The following is a 22,512-nucleotide window of genomic DNA, read 5'->3' as shown; positions in this document are numbered from 1 at the left end:
TTGGATGAAAATTTGATTTTAAGTGAAATATAAATAAATAAATGATATGGTCCTAGTAATAATTTAAATAAGTGTAAATTTATCTTAAGCTATTGAATTAATCAAAGTAAAGTTGAATATAAATTTATTTGTTTCAATATAAATATATATGAGTAACAATTGAGTTTTAGAGGTAAAATATTATGGTTAAGCTACCAAATGAATTAATATCATAAGGGATTAAAGAAGATTGTTAAAAAGGAAAAGGAGATGTATTTACGCTTTGAATTTATTTTGTATGGTATAATTCTTCTAAAAGTAAGTAAGATCAAAATATTAGAAGTAAGCTTTATTTTAAAACAAACTTTTACTTATCAGGTAATCTATCTTTTAAAAAGCATATTATTAATTCACAATTAATTTTCGAGGATATACTAATAATTCAAAACAAACAACAATAAATAAATAAGCATATAATTTTCATTTTTAATTGAAGACAAATATTTTTAAAAAGGGAGTAAGTAAATAAACATGGACAAAAGAGAGAGGAGTTCCATTAGAAGTTAAAGTGCTCAATAATAGAGATAGTAATCATCTAATTAAGATATTAATATTGAGGAGAATATAATTTAAAATTAAAATGACAAAGCAAATTTATCAATGTATTCATAGCTAGCTATTGATGAAAGAAGTAATAGTTTATTTCCCTCAAGGTAGCAATTGCCATGGTATTGGAGATATGCTCATAAAATTGACATATTTTCATTTGAACCAGTACCAATAACTTCTGAAATATCAACTCGTCGCTCATAATTTGCTTCGATCGCTTGCATAACTATTATGTTGGCTTTTGTTGGATTCACTATGTATTAGTTTTTCTTCAACAACACTCCTCGTTTAAACACATATTCAACTCCAATTAATTATAATTAAAAATTTTAAGTGTAAGAATTTGCTTTTGGGTTTTATGAAATGGACACTAGCTCAAATTTAATTGAAGATCCATCTATCTTTACTTATTATTTAGAGTAATATGTTTATTCAAACCTTCCTTCAGATAAAGGACACGAAGAACTCTCTAAATAGGTAGATTTTATCTACTGCACACCAAGTTGGGCTCCTATCAAAATTACTATGCTCTGTCCTAAGGAATAAATGTACATGCAAGGTATGATTGGTAAGGGTGACTATCTTATGTATCCACGTTTGAAGCTTCTAGCTTGTAGCGAAGTAAATACTCCAGGCGTAAAATGTGATTAATAAAAAGCTATATCTGAGTTTCCTAAAGGCAGATTGTTTATCTTTGTCAAATAAGATAAATAAATTAACTTTGCAGCAGATCAAACGCTTGATGAAACAGGTAGCTTTTACTATTTTTTTATAGTACCCAAGTACTATATCAGAGCAGAAACTATTATTGGTAGCAGTGTTATTACAAAACAGCCCAACTATGGTACAAGTTTTACAGAAAAGAATTATAATTATAAAGCTGTCATAAATAGCAATCTTTACATCAGTGATGTCTCTTACTACTTTGAAAGTAACAGTGCTAATAAATAGAGTGAAAATTAAAAATAAAACAAGCATCAAAAGCTAGAAATGTAGAATAATCAATCTTAAATATAGTATATTTTATCATAAGCCAACAAATAAAAAATAAATGTTTAGTTTGAAACCTTTCAATAAAATAATTTGCAAAACGATAAAGTTGATCCTGTTAATACTAGACCATACTTTGCTTGGTGGATGAGTATATCTTCAGCAGAAATACACACTTAAGTTAACTATTAAACCTCTGCTCAAATGATATCCCTTTGGGGTGGTCTATGGGGAGTAATATTTGCTGCATTCACATTTATTTACATGACATACAATGCAAAGTAATTTTACTCTACTCATAAAGCATGGGATAAATTCGATAATGTTATTAGTGTAAATGATATTAATAAACCATCTATTTTACCAGAAGATGCTGAAAATTTCTCATCAAATATAATTTAAAGTCAACCTATTCAAGAAAGCAATTAATTGGATAATGACGAATAAATAAATAATGATAACAAAAGCTCAATAAATTGAAAAGAGCTTATATAAATAATTTTAATCCTTAAAACAAAATAGAATTACGATTAACTATTATTAATTCTCTCTCTTTCTATTGTTAATTTTTCGTTTAATAAAGATTTAATGTAATTTAAATATTTTAATTATTTATTATCTCATTTTTATTCTTTGAATATTTTCAATCAAAAATTAATTTATTTTATAATATGATAGTAAAATGTTAAAATTTTTTCCTCTCATAATTTAGCAAAATAAAAAAGATAATTTATATCACTTATTTTATGATTTTATTAGATAGCTTATAATTATTTAAAATAAAAATAAAAAAAAATGAAAAATTAATTGAAATACAATTTCCAAAAAGTAAACTGGAAATTCTCCTTCCTCTCCCCACTACAGTGAACACTGTGGAAAAAATAAATACAAAAAAAGCTCTTGATTTTAAGGGGGATAATAAATATTATCCGATGTACCCCAAAACAGTTTTACTTAGGATTTAAATTTTATAAATAAATTCTTAAAATATCTTTAAATTTACGAATAAGCTTTGTTTTTTTATTTATAAAAAGTAGTTTTTTTATTTATAAAAAGTAGATTTTTTATTATTCATTATATTTAATTCTAATTGAAAAATATTAATAAAATTATTAGCATGTAAGCGTTAGTTATGTGAAGCAAATACATTTTTAATTAAATATCATCAAATAGCCTTTATTGTTAAACACAAAAAAATTTTATCTCATATCAACTTAAAAAATGCATATTTATACTTGCAAATAAATACACATTTTATCTATCCACTCAATATATATTTTGACTTAATTAAAACCAGAAAATTTAGAGAAAATATAAATATTTAAATAAATGAATTTATATACAAATCCATTAATTTTTTCTTTAACTCTTATATTTTTTTAATTAAAGTCAAAAATATGCTTAGTAAATCAAATAAATTTTTGCAAATATAAACAACTATTTTTTTTAGTTAATATGAGAGAAATTTTTTTGTATTTAACAAAATACACTTATAAGAATTATTTTATTTTTAAAAATAAAAAAATAAATTTATTTTATAATATTTATACTATTTATTTATTTAAATAATTAATTAATTTTTATTTTCTTCTCATTTTAATTCTTTTAATATAATTTAAGATTATCAAATATTCTAATTTCTTAATTGAATAAAACAAGTTATGATAATATTTAATTGATTTTAATTTATTCTATAACTTTTTAAACAGCAAATGTATTCTAATAAAATTATTATTTTAATGTAAAATTCTGTATAAATGGTTTTTTATAAAGAATTCACCAACGGCTTTTATTTTAAAAAATTAAAAAGATTGTTTGCTTATTACTTGATTGATATTATTCAAATATTTGTTGTAAATAATTGATTTTTAAATTTATATCTTGGTTTGCTTTAAGAGTTATTTTTTAATTAATAATATAATATCATGAAAAGAAATAGCACAGAAAAGTCTTTAAAGCAAAGTAATTAATTATTTTAGATGTCCAAAGCTAGTTCACATGTATTGCAATAATAAAGTTAACTCAAGCAGAAGTGTTGAAAAATTTTAGGTGTCTTAAAACAAATAGATAACAAGTTAATTGCCTCCTCATTCTAATAGAAAATGTAATTAATTAATTAATGTTATTATTCCAAAATTTCAAATTTAGATTTGAAAAAAAGGTTTGAAGGAAAAAAATAATAAAGTAGAAACCTTAGCTGATAAAAAATATATCCTGAGCACAGAGAAATCAGAGATCGATTTAATTGAAAATTTAAGAAGCAGTTAGTTAAGTAGCAGTAGAGGTTAATAATAGTATTATTAAGATAAGGAAAATATAAATCATTAATAAAGTAATAGCAATGTTTAATCTACATATATTATTTCATTTAACACACTATAAAAAGGTTAAACGAGGATTTCCATTTGTGATAATGACCAAAATAAAAATTTAAGAAGTAGCAGAAGCTCTTCTTCATTTTAGGATAAATATTAAGAAATATTTGTAAAGCTATCAGGTAAATCTTTTTATCAAAGACGGAAACAAAATATTTTTTAATTATAGGGCAGAATAATTTGTAATAAATTGAATGTAGAAATGAGAGAGAAAATACAGATAGGAATTAAGAATAGAATTATCAACTTGGCTAAAACAAAAATAATATCAATCAAATTTCATCTTAACATTGTATAAGTTTCAACCCTTGGTTATAAAATTCTCACAATAATGCTTTGCCTGAGTAAGACAGATAAAACAATTAATTATAATCAACTTAGATAAGCTCATAATCTTTGAATTTACTCTAAAGCAGTGTTAATCTAAACAAAAACCAAAAATAAATAAATGATATAGAGTAGAGTAATGAAGAAAAGGGAAAAAAATATCTTGAAAACAACTTATTTACAAGAATTGAAAACAACACTTAGTAAAATAATATGAATAAATATAATCAATTAAATACTAATTTTGATTTAGTAAATCATAAAAATGCATAAATTTAAGATTTAAATAAATAGATTACTTAGTTAAAGATTTAAAACGAAAAGCTTTAAAGAAAAATCCTAGAACTAGAATATGAATTAGAAAACTCAAAAAAAGAAAGCTAAAAATTAGACAACATTTAATTTTAGGAAAAAGTATTGGAGGAGAAACAAATAAGCATAAGAAAAAGTGAATTAGAAATAGAGGATATTACAAGAGAATTAAAAATAGAGTCATAACTCATTATAAAGTAGAGGTAGCTTATTTAGTAGGATGCTCTTGTAAATAAAAAATAGTAAGAATTATTAGTAAAAGAATAAGAAAAATTAAGCGAAGAGGGGAAAAAGCTAAAGCTGTGGGAGGAGAAAATACAAGAACAAGACAGACTACTTAGAGAAAAAATTATAAAATTTGAAAATAGAGACGAATTATTGATTGAAAAAGAAAACTCCTTGAAAAAATTTGAAAGTTAGATTGAATAAAAAAGAATATTTGTGCTTCAACTGATAGAAAGATTAGGATAACATGATGAGCAGCTATATTAATATGCAAAATAATGTGAGTAGAGATGTGAAAAGATTGATTAGTTTTAGAATATACTCTACAACTAGGTATTACATCATGATGACTTAGATCTCAGAATGGAAGGACTTAAACTTAATGAAAGTATATTTTAAAGAAAAATGGACCTAGAAATTAGTTCTTGTATTAATCAAGTGTAAAAGCTAAAAGAAAAAGAAAATGACCTCGAAAAAAGGGAGAAAAATATTAAATAAAAGTAAGAGAGAACATTATAACAGCAATAAAATTAGCAAAAATTAGCAAAATCTTTAGACAAACCTATATCATTTAGTGAATATTCTAACCTAAAATAATAAGGACAGCTTTCAAAAACATAAAGGGGCTCAATAAATAAGATATCTTCTCATGAGACAATTCCGTAAACTACATGCTCTTCATCATCTATTTTATAGGTCAGCTAACAAAACCAAGGAATTCATTAGTTACAATTTAAAAATAAAAATAACTAAAATAATAATTAGCAGCAATACTCTTCTAAAAACTTTAAAAGAATATCTCATCAACAGTAATAAAATTAATCTCTAAACTAGATAAACTAGTAAAATGAAACATGTTAGTATGATGATCAAAAGAGTAAAAGCTCCACAAGAAAAAGAAGAAGCGAAAGTCATTAAAATCTATCAAATCAAGCATTAAACAAGAATTCAGACAGCAATAATATGAATTTTACTTTGCAAAATGATTAGCAGCAATAAACAACTTTTTTGAGCTTTGATAATAATCTTGATTTAACAGTTACTCAAAATTAAATTAACTAAAACTAAATAATAAAGTTAAATTAGTTTGCTTCTTAAGAAGATATTAGTGTTGTGCTTCCTCCATAGAACTTACAAAGCAATGGAATTTTAATGACTTCATATCATATTGATGAAGAAATTGCTTATTTTTGCTAAGAAAATTAAAAAGAAACTGACTAAATCAAGTAAATAAGTATTATAGCTTCTCCTTAGTAGCATTACTCGGAATAGGCTAGACAATAATAGACACTATAAGACCAGTATTAAACTTTCTAGAAAGATAATTCAACTGAAAATATTCTTTCTAAGGCAATAAATTCTGGGTCTTCTGGATCAAAGTAAAGCGAGCATAGAATAGACTTGAGCAGCTTATAAACAAAAACAGATAATTAAATCGATAAATAATTAAATTAATAGTCTATGCCCAGTAGCAATAGCTAATTTTTAAGTGTAAAATACCACCAGCCTCTTTAGTAGGCAAGTGTATTTACAAATTAGTTCAACCCATGTTCAATTGCAAACGAAATAATTTAAGATGACAATCTCTTAAGTAATCGAGATTATTGTAATGCTGATGAACTTGAACTAATAAGAAAAAATAGAAAAATTAATTAAACCCCACAAACAGGCTCAAAGTAACAAAAACTAGCTAATGAGCTGCTTCATTAAATATATTAAAATAACAAATAAGAAAATAATTTAATATGAAAGGAACAACCCATTATTATTTAATAATTACAAAATTGAAATTGTATAAATTTAATAAAGAAAATAATAAATTCAAAAATAAGGAATTGTTTATCTATTTATTTGTTTGTCGTCAAATCAATCAATAAAAAATTAATTTATTTCTAATAGAATTTTAAAATTTACATGTAAATAAATTAAAAATAATTTATTCTTTTAGAACTCATAAATAAATCGATAGATAGAGAGATAGATAGATAGAAAATCTATCTAATATTTAAATTTTAAACAAGATATGTTTTTCTGGAATTACGATTAGAAAAAAAAATATTTACTTATTAATTTATGTTGTAATAAATTATAAAAGAATTATTAATATAAGCTAATTTTCTTTTATAGTAAATGTCAACTCAACTATTCCTACTTTCCTCAGTATGATAAGCAAATAAGCAAAAGAACTAAAATTCCTCCAATAAGTTTAGTAGAATAAGTAGTGCTACCACTTCCAGTAGCTTAGCACTAGTACACATTAGACCAGCTACAAGTATTTTGTGAGTTGCATTAGTTTTAGAATCCAAAGCTTTAGCACTAATTGATATTATTGCAAGTACCGGGTATTGCTTCCACATATTAGCACATATTATTTGTTGAACAACTATCTTGGTTCAAGCTTAAGCATGCGTTTTTGGTTAAATTAGGGCTACAGGTTTAGTCAACTGCTTATGTAAGGTTGCAGAAATCTTTATTACAATTTGTTGGATCGCTACAAAAGCCAGGTTTATCTAAACAAACACTGCTAGTATTCCATTAACATGCTTTAAATCCTGTACAAATGTTTTAAGTTTACTAGATACTACAATTATTTTAGATAATACTGCAAGAGCCAATATTTCCTTATTACGACCATTAACATCCATCAACTTATGTGCATGAACCCTTATCTGTTATTTATCCACAAAAATCATTATTATTATTAGAGCAAAAACCTGTTGTCCAACTACATTCTGATTAATTATTGCAATTAGTTGAATCATTAATTTTTTAGCAACCAAATCCTGTACCTTTTACTGAACAAGTTGCAACTTGAGCTGGATTTAAAATACAGTTTTATTCGTCATTGCATTTATTATTGTCTTATAATTAGCAATATTTGCCTTTAACTGCACATTGAGCGTTGATGGGATTAATCCAATTGCAACTTGATTTAGTATAACAATCAGCTTCAATTAAGCTTGAACATACAGTTGGAGAAGAGCAGGAAAATTCATTTGTTTAAGTCCATTAGCATGATTATTAGCTATTGCAAGCATCTTTGTTAAGATTTGGACATAAACTAGGTGTTACCTAGCAATTAACTTGAGAGATTAGGAAAATTAAAAATACAATCTTTACAATTTATTTCATTTGAATTTAGAGTTTAATTATTTATTTATTTTTCTTTTAATATTTAATTTCAAAAATTAGTTTAAATAGTTTTCAAATAAATAAATTTTTTTTATATATGCTTTATATTTTTACTATTCAAATTCAGTTTTTTTTTATGATTATATAGATTTATTAAAATAAGGATTATTTGTAATCATCTTCTCATGCATATTTAATTAATTATACAAAACACTTATTTATGGATTTCTTTTGAATAAAATTTTATACTAATTAGATAGCAAATAAATCGATTTAAATAAAAAATTTTTAAATTATTTGTTTCCTCCTTTATTTTTTATCAAAAATATAAAATAATTATTTAATTATCATATTCCATCTAGGTAAAACATTTAGAATGTGGGGCTAGAAAATCAGGCTTGGTTTTCATTTTTTTTAATTATGTTTCATGTGACTTAATAAACATGAATTTATTTTTTTAAAAGTAAAATTTTTTATCAGGCTTTAAAAAATATATATTTAAAATTTATCATTTTTTTTACAGAAAAATTCAAATTTTTTTATAAATATTTAGTAAAATAAATAATATATCAATAGTATTTCATTATTATAAACATCATAAAAGTCAACTATTCATGAGAAAATTAATATAATAAACAAATATATTAAAAGTTAATATCATTATTTTATTTTAATTTCTTAAAATACCTTAAACTTTATAAATTTTGTTCATCTTATGATATCACAATGATTGTTTTTAATTTTTTTTTTTATAAATTTAGGCGAGTTTTCAAAAAGGATATTAATATTTCGTTAATATGAGAAACTAGGGTATCCACCCATCTGATTAAATAACGAATTTATATTTTATAAAAACAAATAAATTAAAAATGATTATTTTTAGATTTCAACAAAATATTTTAATATATAAATTACTTTAATTTATATTATACAACAAAATTAAATTCTTTCTTATACTTTTGACAAATTGATAATTTTTGTTAATTAACTTACATCATTAAATTTTTTCTAAAAAGAGATAAAATATATTAAAATTAGTATAATATAATTAAAACGTATTACAGTAACAAAAACAAAAGCTAATTCAATAAAAAAAATAATTAAAGATATTAAATAAGCTGTAAAGATATCAACTAAATAATAAAGTAAAATGAAAAAAACAATTATTTGGTAAAATTAATTATAAGTTTGTTAAAACTATTTAGAGGATAATTAACAATTTTTATAAAATTAATATTATATACAATATTTAAATGTGCTTATTTATTTTTATATTTTTTTCAAAATGCAAGGTAGACTAAAAAATAGCTTAAAAGAAGACATATAACTGCACTACTGCTTGAAGTATTATGGTTCTTGATATCTTAGCAAACATATATATTATCCCATTTGCAAACCTATGAAGCATTACAATCGCTCTCAGACTTGAAAGTGGTACATGAAGTAGTGTTTATGCAATTCTGACCTGTCCATTAGCATATATTGCTATTACTGCATTAATCTTGTTTATAAAATAAGCAGCTGCCGTCGCATTACATTTCAGGTTGCTTAACTAATTCACATCCTTCTGTATTCACACAAGATAGGTAACCCTGTATGCCAGAGCATATACTTAGTTGCCCTTATCCATAAGATAATTGTAAAACAAGTGTAGATAAAATTATTACTTAAAAGTTTAGTTTCATTTCAATAAATTTATTATTTATTTTTCTAATTATTTTATAAATTTTTTATCATATAAACTATTAAATTTTTGATTAGGGGATCAAAATGTTTTTGATCGGGAGTAAAAATCAGATCAGTAATCTAAAATTAATAAATATTTATTTAAATTTTAAATGAGTTTATATCGTAATAGAATAATTTGTAAAAAATTTATATCTTTAAAACAAATTTCTTTTATTTAATAGTAAAATTAATATCTATTTTTCTTTTCTTTCATTATTTTTTAGTCTCAACAAAAATGAGCGAATAATATAACTCAGTAAAATTTATTTTTATCATTTGATTATATTGATTGATCAATAATTGATTTTGTTTTTTTAATAGTTATATAATAATATTTTTATTTAAAAAAATATCAACCATCTTGAATCATAAATTAAATTTCAATCTGTAAACCAAATCTTTTTTTTGAGTTTGGTGAATTCAATAAAATTTATTTTTTTATATAATTTTTAATAATATTGAGCTTCTTATTTTTTGATTAAAGTTATTTGGGTATATGAAAAATGAGAAAATATTAATGGTAATTGCAGTTAATTTATGAATAAAATTCAATCATCCATATTAAAATCCAATTTCTTTAGAAATTTTACAGATCGTAGGTTCAGATACATTTATAGAGTAATTAATTATCTTTTAGGTTATTAGCTATTATATAGGATGAATAAAAGTTATTTGTTTGTTCTAATATATCTTATATTTTTGGTCTTATATCAGTCACTGATAAAAGAATTGGCCTTCCAGACTTTTTCTTATCATCAACACTTCCTGTTTCTTAGTATAAATTTTGTATTTAATATAACTATCAAATAAATCTCTATAATTTAATTAATACAAAAAGACAGAAAGACTCAGAAAATAATAGAAACATGTTATATCTTAATAAATTTAGAATTTTGTTTTTTTTGATCAATTTTTTAGCAAAAGTGATGATTTTTATTAGTACATCTTTTAAGAATTTTAAACTTGCTTATTATTTTATTGATTTAATTAAAAATCGATTTTTATCTTGAAATTATAAATCTAACTTTTTAATAAAAAATTTAGTTTTAAACAAATATAACCAGAAAAGAATAAATTAAAATAAGAAATAAAAGAAATAAAAAATTTTTACAATAAAAAAGTTTAAAATAAACAGAAGCTTAAAATTAATTTTATTCAATAAAAGTTAATTTAAAACATTTTTGAAATGATAAAAATTATTTTTGAAAGTTTTTATTAACTAATCTGAATTAATTTTATCTAGCATTAATTCAATCAATTTTATCTTTTAGATTAATCTTATTTTTGGTTAACTATAAAAGAAATAAAGCCAAGATTACTGATTTTAATAATTATATAAATTTATCCCTATAAATTGTATATTTTTCAAATTTTTTTCATTTTAAATTGCTTATATTTGGTAATTTTTAAGTATAATATTAGAATAGACTAAAATAAGAAATAATATATTTAATAACTCAAAATTTAATACTTTATTGTTGATTTTAGTATTTTTATGCAATCAAAAAGCACTTATGATCATTCTAGATTTAAATTTAATATACTATAAATTATGTTTTATTTTGAAATTTATATCACTAAAAGCAAGAAAAATCATATAAATATCTTGAAAACTATTAAATTACATACTAAGTAAATAAGTAAAAATATAAATTAGTTATAAAAATAAATAAATGAGTCGATACAAATAATAATTTTTTAATGCTCTATGTTTAGTTTTACATATAATTTTCAACTACAACTCTTGAGTCTCACCATTTTAAATCACTTCTTAGAACTTTTAAACCTCCTGGCCATGAGAAACTTATAACTTTGGCTGCATTATTTTTGTTTTTCATTTATAAAAATAGCAATTCGTTTGAATTTATTGAAAATTGATCATAATAAAGAGGAGTGGAGTCAGGTAGTGTTGCAAATGTGTTCAACTCTGAAACTTCATATACTGACTATCCAGCATTAGAGTATATATTTAAAAAGAAACTTTGCTTGGCCTGATTTTAAGGGTCCTTTGTACCCCTATCACCACCAAACACTATGATTTACATTTCATTAATTTGCACTGGAAGACAGTTAATCAAAATTTAGAAATTTTCTCTGGCTTAAGGTTCAATTTAATATTTTACTGGAGTCCATGTGTCAGTTGTTGTATCGTATTTTTCAATGGTTTGGCATAGTGATTTATCATAAAGTATTCCACCAAATTTAAATATAAGTTAATTATTAAATATGCAAACACTAGCATTTTTCACAGGTGTGAGTAATGGAGAAAGTCTTTTCCATGAATTAGTACGAGTGTCATATCTCTCACATTAATTTGTTATAATTTCTCCATCACATCCTCCAATTACATAAATGTCTGTGTATATTGAACAAATGCCAAAAGAGTGACGACTAGTTTTTCCTAGCATTTTAGCACACTCAACTAAGCTATTGCCGTATCTCATATATTTATATGTATTTAACGACTTGTGGCCACCCATTATAAATATTTAATATTAGTTGTCATATAAGATGTTTGTGCATTTGCAACCTTCATGGTTGGTGTAGTCTTCAATAGAATTAATATCATTTTCTAATTCTATTTTTTCTAGATATATGTGCTTTGTATCATTTAAATCTATTAAAACTAAACTTTTTTAATCAACTGGAGATAGACTTATCAATTTATTCTTCTCTTAGAAATTATTTACATCATTAATATTTATTTTTTTCAAAACATTTTAGGTATTATTTTATACAACAGGATCAACTTTAGGCTCGAACTTAACATGTTTTTGGGATTATAAATCTAACTGGTTAAGTGAAGCTTCTTTTTCTATGCTGCATAAAATGCTTTGAATCTTACTGAGAGGAGGTCTTTCGTTTGGGTTAGGACTCATCATACTTTAGATAAGATTACCAAGTTGTTGAGAATACTTTATTTAAATTTGCCTAATTCCCTTTTTCAATTTAGATGGCTATTACTTCTATATTTAATCTTAAATCTATTCATCACTCTCCCACTATTCTACACTTAAGTTGGCAATGCGTACGAAAATTTCTCCCATGTCAAGGACTAACTACTATTCTAATTATTGACCTTTTTCTTTGGCATTATATTCTTTATTTGAAGGAGATGCATTTCTCTATTATTGCTAAGACCTGTAAAATTAAATTTAAAAATTGTAACTAAATATTTAATAAAAGAGAAGACAAAAAGCTTCATTTAACACTGTAAATTAAGTTCTATAGAATGAACTTAAAAATATATTTGGGCCTAATTAAAACAATTAAGTGAAAAAAATATTTCACGATTTATTTAGTAGCTAAATATTTGGAGATCGAAAATATTAAAATATTGAATACAAGTGAAATAAATGTTATATTTTAATTGCTTAAATAACTAGGAGAAAACTGATTGTTAAAAGTCAATAATAGACTTCATTAATTATGATAATTTAAAATCAATTCAGAAAATGTAAAAAAATTTAAAATATTTTTGCTCCTAAAATTAAATTTATTATATAAATTTTAATAAAAAATAAAAAATTAATTGTTTTTTATTTTCAAGAAATTAAATTGGAATTTTATTTTAATCAAATAAAAAAAACGATATTTTTTTCTTTAAATATGAACAAATAGTTATTCATTCTTAAAAATTAATAAAATATTGTCATATTTTTAATATATGCTTTGTTTGCTATTAATTAAAACAATATTTTTTTTTTTTTTAAATTTTTAAATCACTTTATATTTATTTTTATTCCATTAATTTGCTTTTAAACTTAATATTTTTATATTGCTTTGGAGCTACTTTTTTTATTTTTTAATGTATTTATTTTAAAAAAAGGATCTTCAGTTTCAAAATTATTGTACTTTAATTGCAAATAAATTCGTATAATTTTTACATAGTAGATTTGTCATCTTCATTGTTAGCTTTATTTTAGTGATATCCAGTCCTTTAGGATCCTATATGATTCCTAGAATGCACAGGAGTGTGGCTAGATGACACTTAATGAAGACTATTTAATAGAGAACCTCTTTTGCCGCTAAATTAGCTACTGTTACTTGTTATAGTAGTATTTGTGGTATTTACATTGCTTCCGTTTAATGAGTTATTTATACTTGATGTATAGTTTGCAAAATTTTAACCTCCGTTTGCACTAGATCCATTATAAGAATGCTGAGGTGATAAACTATACTATTTTGTATGGGTTTGCTTGAATTTAGATAAATGATTCATCACCTTTTGCTATTACTGCTATTAGCGGATATATTCTTGAGTAGTAAGCTATTCCTCATCTTTAATTGCTAAAAATGGGATATGAATGAACTTTAAAGTAGGGAATATTCCTTAGTATATAACATTTAATACAAAATTATTAATGTTAACTCTTGATATTTCTAGACTTCTTTCTTATTCTTTAATCTCGTATGACACGAGAACACTCTCAGCTATTTGATTATAGCAATTGAACAGGTCTCTCAAACTAAAAAAATTCTTTTCTTCCTTCCTTTTTTCCAAATATGCTTTTAAATCTGTGTTAAAGTAATCTACGAGGAACAGTAATTTATATTATTTTTGATGACTTGTAGAAACTATCAAGTCGCTAGAAAACATATGCAGCCTTAGAAGAGACTCTGGCTAATGATTGATGTGCATGTATTTGTTAATGTTTTTTAATGCATCTAAGTATTCGTTTTCAGATGAGGACATTTTCTCAATTTGGGTATACTATTTTAGAATTTTTTGGTGAAACATTTCTGTTGCACTTCGTTTACCATCGCTTGAAATCCAAATTAAGTTGCGAGTCTCAAGATTCTCACAAAATTTATCCAAAGGGATTTGCTAAATCATTCTATTTTATATTTAAAATAAATATAAGCTATCAGACTATTCATACTTTGCTTAAAATGTATTTAAATCAATTTATTAAACAACTATTTTTTGTTTAACTTTGAAGTCAATTACTCCCTTTTAAGTGATGATACATTGAATTAATTATAATGAGAGAGGATCTAAAAGTCTCTCTCACTATTTTGATAATTGAAATAAAAAATACTGCAAATAAATTACTGCTATTTTTTTGTCAAATGCTTGGTTATCTAAATGTTTAGTTAGAGGTTTCTACCTAATAATTTTCAAGAGAAAAGTTAAAAAATGTATTATGTATGCACCCTATTTTATTTGTAATCTCTATGTTTATTTAATATTGCTTTTTATCTTATTTTGTGCAAGCTATTTAAGATAAGTCTTGAATTCTTATTAAATTTTAACTTAATTAATTAATTAACTTCTTTTTTAATTAAGATTATTATTGATTGATTTTTATTAGGAATTTCATTTCTAATAGCATTTCTATATATTAATTATGATCAAATATGCCTAATAAAAACTTTTAATCTTCATCAATTCCTTTTTCTACCTCTACATACTTACGATTGAGCTTATTATAAAACCTTAATTTAAAAACAAAAATTTATATAGATAGATCAGATCAATCAATCAATTTATTTATATTTATATAATTAATTTCTTTATCATCTCTCATTTTAAATCATAACTATGTTCTTTATTTATCTTAAAAAAATTACAAGAAATAAGACTTTTTCTATTTTAGATTGAAATTTGTATAAAATCATTAATTTGAAAAAAAAAATAAATTAATTTGTTTTTACTCAAATCATATATATTCTCAACCAAATCAAGAAAAGAAATAGATTTAAAAATTTAAGTTAATACTGTATTTATTTTAATTACTTATTGGTTAAATTTTAATCATACTTTTAGTGCATTTACATGTAAAATTTTAATTAAAATAATTTAATAATATTTGTAAAAAATTTATTTTTATATTTATGAATAATAAAATAAATATTAAACAATTTTTAAAATATTTTGATAATAAAATACGAGTATTAGATATTAAAATACAAAGCAACAAATTTAATATTAAGTAATTATTTTAAGATTGAAATTTAATTTTATTGAACAAGAATTATTTTAAAAGCTTTTAAATAACTTAATAAATTAAAAGAGTTTTTAATTTAATAAAGAATATTAAAATTAAAGTTTAATAATTTATTAAAGCAAAGGTAATTAATTGTTGGTGGTGATTTAAAGTATTTTGATTGGCGTGAGTTAATATTATACTGATAATTTTTAATGGTTGTTATTCGTTAAAGTCACTAAAAAAAATTAGTTATTGTTTTTCTTTAAAATTTAGTATGAAATAAATAAACAAAGAAACATAAAAAGCAAACAAAAAATACAATCTAAATCAATTTATTAGCCAGCAGGATATATTTTAATATCTTCTTATTTAAAAGAGATAATTTTTCTTATTAAATCAATTAAAGTTTAAGTAATTAATAAGGTAGCTGTAACTAATATTTAACTTTACGTTATTTAATATAGCTAAATTAGCTCTCCTTGCTTACTATTCCTAATATTTAAAGCTTAATTTTATTGAATATAAATAACATTTTAGTATTTAGAATATAAAAATTATTACCATTTCTTAATATTGGTTTCATTACTTCAAGATATGTCCTCAATTAGCTAGCAGAAAAATAGAAGTAGCTCTTCGCATGAAGCTTCTAACAATTTCAGAGGTAGCACAAAATTAGTTAGTTAACTAGAAATTATTACTAGTAAGAATCAGAGTACTAAAAATGGATCTTCTTCATTTAATGCAGGAGGAAATTTACAACAATACTTAGAATAAAAAAATGTTTAAAACATTGTGAATAATAATAATTCATTTACTCCTTCTTTGCCTTACATATATAATGGAAATTCCTAAGTTTCTAATAACCTTGAATTAAATTAGCTTTCAAACACATAGCAAACTTTGGGAAACGAAACTAATTAAAATAACGCTATAACTTCTTATAATTATTTAAATGGCAGCATGAATAAATATTAAAATTCTAATTCTTCTTCAGGATAGTATTATCATTAAAAAAATAAATCAGATCTTGCTTAGAAATTTATATAAAACCAAAAGAAATTTGAAAATGAGCAACTGCTAAATAATTCAGTAAATTCACTCAGTTTATTTTAATTTAAGATATCCAAATAAAAAGCATGAAAAACATTTTAAAAATAGCATATTTGCCTGCTTTTTTTGCTATTCATGATTACTTTATATATTAATATTACATATATTAGATTACCTAAATTTTTTTTATATGATCAGCAAGAAAACTTATTTGTGGAGAAAAAAATAAAACTACTAGAGAGTAATGCAAGATATTTTGAATCACAAGCTCATCCATTGTTTGTTGAAAACTCACAGTTAAAAGATTAGCTTATAGAAGTAAACGAACTTATTAGAGGTATGCTTAAAAACAAGGAATATATATTTATATTTTTATAATTCAATTTCTTTTTTAAATCTAAGAAAGAACAAAAGATTATTCTGGCTTAGTGAGAGATTTTAATGATAAAGGAGAAAGTAGAGAAATTGTTAAAAAAATTGGAGATCTCGAAGCTATTTATTTCTGCATAAAAGAAGATTTAGGGTGTCTTGATACCACTGTAAAGACTTTGAAAGAAGATAAAAGGAGTTTAGAATAAAAAGTAAAAGATTTGGAAAACACTTTATCTGAAGTTAAAAGGATGCATGCTATTGAAATAGAGAAAATAAATTTAGAGCACTAAGCAGTTGTAAATGGGTTATCTGACACTATAAAAAATTAGTAAAATGTGATAACAAGATTATAGCATGATTTAGAAAACGAGAAGATTTTGAAAGAAAAGCTAATAGAATAAAAAAACAATGAAATAAAATTATTAAATTCTCAATTAGTTGAATGGTAAGAAAAATACAAAAAAATGGATAACGAATACAAAAAGTAAATAGAAGGCTTGGAACAAATTATTGTAAATATAAAAGAAAAACATTCTAAAGAAAAAAAAGATTTAATTGAAAAGTATGAAATGCAAATTTAAAATTTGAAAGATTCTTATGAAAATAAAATTGCTCTTTTAATTGCAGATTATGAAACTAGAATTAAATTGCTTTAAGAAGAACTAAGATAGAAAAATATTTTAATTCAAGATTTAAAGGAGCAACTAGAAAATCTTAGAAAGACTTCTAGTAGTGAAATAGAATATTTAAACGCTAGACTTAGTTAGGCTTTGAGAGAAATTGACAATTTAAAATCTAAAATAGATAATCTTTCTGCTGAAATGGTTGCATTAAAGAAATACCAACAAGAACTAGAAAAAGAAGTAAAACTATTTATTATTTATCTATTTATATATTTATCAGTGAATAAAAAATTTAAATTTATTTACCTTATAATAGTGTTCAAATCAATATAAATTTAAGTTTTATTAAAATTTGATTAAAATTTTTAAATAATTAATTTGAATAAATAATTTTAAAAATTATATAGGATATTTAAGCATTTTATATTAAATAAAATTATTTTAAGGATATAAATTTAAACATATTTGATATTAATAGTTTAATTATAATAATATTTTTAAATATATTAGAGGGATAGACTCGTTGATGAAAATAATATTTTAAGAGATACGGTCAAAAAATAAAATGAAGATTACATAAAGTTAAAAGAGGAAAAGTAATTAGAAATTTCAAAGCTAAGCAAAAGGATATCAGAATTAGAGCAGCAACTTAGAGACAGAGAAGATTATTGGTAGAAAAAATTGGATGATGAGATATTTGCAAGGGAATAAGAACTCCGTAATAGAGTTAATGAGCTAACAGACCATTATGAAAATTTATTAAGAAATTTAAGAAAGGAATTAGAAGATGCACTTAAATCATTGAGTTCAGAAAAGAATCAAATAATAGAAGAATTAAGATAAAGGGTTAAATAATTAGAAGAGGAAAATGCTATTCTTAAATCAAAATTGGATGGGGATAACAAAGAGTGGTCAACCAGATATAAAGATCTTGAGGATATGATGAACAGAAAAATATCTGAATTGACGAAGTATTATGAAGATCTTTTAAAAGCAGCTGAAAGGAGAAGAATTAATGATTTAGATGAATTGGAAAGACTTAGAGTTAAATAACTCAAAGACTTGGAAGATAAGCTAAATTCAGAAATGTAAAGAATAATTGAAGAAAAAGATAGACTTTTTAAAGAAATGAATGACAAATTTTAACATCACATTCAGCAGCTTGAATAAAATTGGTAATCAAAATACAAAGAAATGGAATAATTAAAGAATAAGAAAATTTAGGAGCTGGAAGATCAACACAGAAAAACTATAGATTCTATGAAAAAAGAACATCAAAGGTAATTAGATGAATTAAGAAACTATTACGAAGAGCAAATCCGAAAATTAAAGGCTTAATTAGAAAATAATGCCAGAGGAGTGATTGATGATTTAAAGTAGAAACATTAATAGGAGGTATTTAAAATTATTTTTAAGTTTCAATAAAATTAATGCTAATATAGATAAAATAAATAAATGCAAATATTTATTTTTTTATTGTTTAATTAATATAGCTTGATAGATTGAAGAACATGTATGAAGATTAGATTAAAAAATTGAACTAAGAATGGGAAATTAAATTACAAAAAACAATAGACGAGTATGAAAGAAAGATTAAAAATCTAATGAACTAAATGGAATAGGAAAGATTAAAATACCAACAGCTATTATAATAAATGGAACAAAAATATCAATAGCTACTTTAGCAAATGGAAGATATGAAGTAAAAATATGAAATGGAAATTTCCTCTCTTAAATAAGATATTTAGAATCTTAAAAACGAAATTATTAACCTCAAATAAAAAATATCTGACTTAGAAGCTAGAATTAGAGAATTAGAAGAGAAATACAGAAAACTCAAATAGGAATATTAGGAGTTTTAGAGAATGCATCAAAGAGAAATAGAGAAGCTGGAATAAGAAAAATAATAAATTATTAAAAATTATGAAGATAGAGAAGTAACTAAATTAAAGCCTTAAAATATATTTAATTCATTTATTTTTTATAGAAAAGATTAAAAGAAAAGTTGGATAGTTTGCTCAACGATTAACTTAGAGAGCATCTTGAGTTTGTAGAAAAAATGAAGAAGGACTTTGAAGAGCTAATTAAAGCTCACAAAATTAAATCAGAAGAGTTGAGAGGAGAATATAGAGAGCTTGAAAGATTGTTCAATGAACGTCCAAGTAGACCAGACGATATTCGTTAAATCAAGCTACTTTTAAAAGAAATAGAAAACTATAAAAAGTGTCTCTCTGAGGCTGAAATTAAAGTTTTACATGCAAACGAAATTGTTAAATACTTGTAACTGGAGCTAGAAAATTACAAAAATGTATATGATATATTTGGTCCAGGAAAGGGAGGTACTTTTGAAGGAAATTCAGCCATTTAAGATTCTCCTCTGATCAGAAATATGAATATTTAATAATATCAAAACCTCGTCAAGAATAAATAGTAACCTAAACCTATTCAGTACAAAAATGAAATAAATCTTAATTTAGAATCCCCAGAGAGAAGGGCTAAGCATAATAGCTAAGGAGAAATCTAAATTGAAAATGATAATAATAATAATTTAAATAGGAGCCAAGTGACTAACAAGTATGCAAAATATTCTTTGCACCGTGCTTAAACTATGTTTTAGAATCCCTTAGAAAATGATGATATTATGAAAAATGCTGAGAGATTTATTGAATAATTATAGGATGGCTAAAATAATGATAAAAAAAGCATTCAAACTAAAACTCCTTCTCCATAAAAGAAAGGAGGAGTGGAGAGTAACTCATCTCTAGTATTTAGCAATACTTTAAAGAGAAGAATAAGCTAATAGCCAAGACAGTCTTCTTAACAAAGTTTATCTCGACTAAATGAATCTTTTTTGAGTGAAGGAGAAGAAAATGGAGTTTCATCAAATAATAACTTACAAAGCAATCTCGAAAGTAAATAAGCTACTTAAACACTATCTAATATAATTTTGGATTAAAGTTAAAAGCATATTATGTAACATAAAAGATATTCTAGAAATAGAATTTAATAAAGCTAAATTTTAGATGCAACAATAAATGGAAAATTAGGAAAGGGATTGAGTTAAGAAAACATTGTCGTTGATCTATAAAATTTAAATAAATCTTAATTATGAAAATTAATTTCAATATAAATAATAATAAATATAATAAATAAATAGATTTAGTTATAATATGATAAAAAATTATTTTAAAAGGCAATAAATAATAACATTAAGATTCATAAGAATTTTAATTAATTAATAAATAAATAGTTTATATCCATATAATCAATATCTTCTTTATAAATCCATATTTTTTCTTTTGAGAGTTAAATTTTTTTATTTATTTTTTCTTTATTTTATTGTCTGTCTGTCTCATACTTTTTTTTATGATGGGGATTTGTTGCGATAAATAAAACACTATTTAAAATATGTTTATATTCACAAGAATGATATAATTAATATTTTATTTATTTGATATTAAATTTCTTCTTATTGATATCTTCTTATATGCTTTTCCTATGTAAAGTGAAATAGGTCTTGTTTGTTTGAGCCTTGCTACTATATATAAAGCATAACAAAAAATATATTTAAATTAAAAGCTATTATAGTTAGATTTAGCTGTAATATTTTAAATACTTAATATAAATTATTTTAAATAAATCAAAGCTTATTTGATTTTAATTAATAAATTGCTTCTATCTTCTAATTATGCGTTTTATCTCTAAATTTAAAATATGTTTATTGATTATTGATTATAGTCTTGTTTCAATAAATAAAATACAATAAAAGAAATGCTAGATAAAACTGAAATTACAACATACTTTAAACGCCTAATTATAATAAATAATGATAATAATATTAAAATTCATATTAATTTTAATTAATAAATTGGTTAAATCTTAAAAATAATTAAATATCTATTTGTAATCATGCTTTTTCTCTTTAAAGTAAAATATGTTTGTGCTTTGTTTATATTTTCAATAAATAAATTAAAGATATGTTTAAATAAACAAAAATAATAGATATATTTATTTATTAAATTTAAAATTGCTAATTAAAAAATTATTTAAAATAATAAAATTAAATTTGTTATTAATTTTAGGAAAAATAGAATATATCTTCATTGCAAATAAATAAATTATTTTTATATAAATCCATATATATTTCTTTTCTCTATGAATTAAATTTGGTGTTTTTCTTTATGTCTGTCGGCTCGTATGTTCAAAAATAGAAAAAAACTAAAGATATTTCATATTTCCTAAAATTTATATAAATAAAGCTTATTTATACAGAGTTCATAGCTTTCTGTGGAAAAAGATTCTAACTCTAAAAAAGATATTTGTTTTTTAATGTAAATTTCAAAATGATTAATAGATTTTTAAATTTTTAGAATAGAAAGAAAGAAATAAATCATCAATTATTTCCACTTTAGGAAAACTCATCGATGCTTGTTAATTAATATTCATTCAATATTTGTAATTTTAAAACTAAGAAAAACAACAATTTTAATAAATCCCCGGTTAAGCTTACTAGGGTATTTCTGAGCAAAACTTTTTAGTATTCAAAAATTGAGTTTAATTCTTGAATATTGCTATTATTCTCAATTTCGTACAACATTTTTGAATAACACAAATTTTTTTTTTTTCATGAAGCTAATTTTGATTTTTTTAGCAAATCTTTCTTATCAATATAAAAGAAATATTCATTTCAGACTTTTAGATTACATTAAATAAAAATTATCCTTTGTTTGATGAAGAAAAATAAAGTTGGATTTAAAGATTTTGTGGATTTAATAATTTTTTAATTAGAAATTTTGATACAAATCTAATTGATTAGAATTGAATATTAGAAGATAGTAAATTTATCAGATATTTTCA

The 22,512-nt window shown here is 22.7% G+C and overlaps 6 protein-coding genes across 6 annotated transcripts; 3 read left to right on the top strand and 3 right to left on the bottom strand. All coding sequences in view use genetic code 6, as the record gives it.

Moving 5' to 3' along the window:
- Window positions 1-363: 363 nt before the first annotated feature.
- Window positions 364-2,058, top strand: TTHERM_00266780 (transmembrane protein, putative; the record flags this gene model as incomplete). Its single annotated transcript, XM_001015912.3, has 1 exon — window positions 364-2,058. The coding sequence occupies exon 1, from the start codon at window positions 511-513 to the stop codon at window positions 2,056-2,058; it is 1,548 nt and encodes a 515-aa protein (XP_001015912.1). The 5' UTR covers window positions 364-510.
- Window positions 2,059-3,494: 1,436 nt separating this feature from the next.
- TTHERM_00266770 (hypothetical protein) lies at window positions 3,495-6,566 on the top strand (the record flags this gene model as incomplete). Its single annotated transcript, XM_001015911.2, has 5 exons — window positions 3,495-3,540; window positions 3,596-3,682; window positions 3,740-3,910; window positions 3,965-4,075; window positions 4,123-6,566. Exons 1-5 carry the CDS (start codon window positions 3,504-3,506, stop codon window positions 6,564-6,566), a joined length of 2,850 nt encoding a protein of 949 aa, XP_001015911.2. The 5' UTR covers window positions 3,495-3,503.
- A 408-nt stretch (window positions 6,567-6,974) lies between these two features.
- Window positions 6,975-7,997, bottom strand: TTHERM_00266760 (hypothetical protein; the record flags this gene model as incomplete). Its single annotated transcript, XM_001015910.4, has 1 exon — window positions 6,975-7,997. Exon 1 carries the CDS (start codon window positions 7,947-7,949, stop codon window positions 6,975-6,977), a length of 975 nt encoding a protein of 324 aa, XP_001015910.1. The 5' UTR covers window positions 7,950-7,997.
- Window positions 7,998-9,229: 1,232 nt separating this feature from the next.
- Window positions 9,230-9,634, bottom strand: TTHERM_00266750 (hypothetical protein; the record flags this gene model as incomplete). The annotated part of the gene is made up of 1 exon (XM_001015909.1): window positions 9,230-9,634. The coding sequence occupies one exon, from the start codon at window positions 9,632-9,634 to the stop codon at window positions 9,230-9,232; it is 405 nt and encodes a 134-aa protein (XP_001015909.1).
- Window positions 9,635-11,428: 1,794 nt separating this feature from the next.
- On the bottom strand, window positions 11,429-14,514 carry TTHERM_00266740 (kelch motif protein; the record flags this gene model as incomplete). The annotated part of the gene is made up of 2 exons (XM_001015908.1): window positions 11,429-12,818; window positions 13,565-14,514. The coding sequence occupies 2 exons, from the start codon at window positions 14,512-14,514 to the stop codon at window positions 11,429-11,431; spliced, it is 2,340 nt and encodes a 779-aa protein (XP_001015908.1).
- Window positions 14,515-16,204: 1,690 nt separating this feature from the next.
- On the top strand, window positions 16,205-20,767 carry TTHERM_00266730 (hypothetical protein; the record flags this gene model as incomplete). Its single annotated transcript, XM_001015907.2, has 6 exons — window positions 16,205-16,699; window positions 16,859-16,997; window positions 17,063-17,895; window positions 18,166-19,050; window positions 19,149-19,592; window positions 19,643-20,767. 6 exons carry the CDS (start codon window positions 16,205-16,207, stop codon window positions 20,765-20,767), a joined length of 3,921 nt encoding a protein of 1,306 aa, XP_001015907.2.
- Between the last annotated feature and the right edge of the window lie 1,745 nt (window positions 20,768-22,512).

This window comes from Tetrahymena thermophila (genome assembly GCF_000189635.1).
Source record: "Tetrahymena thermophila SB210 genomic scaffold scf_8254649, whole genome shotgun sequence".
NCBI classification, from domain to species: Eukaryota; Ciliophora; class Oligohymenophorea; order Hymenostomatida; family Tetrahymenidae; genus Tetrahymena; species Tetrahymena thermophila.
This window is presented reverse-complemented; position numbering and strand designations above follow the sequence as displayed.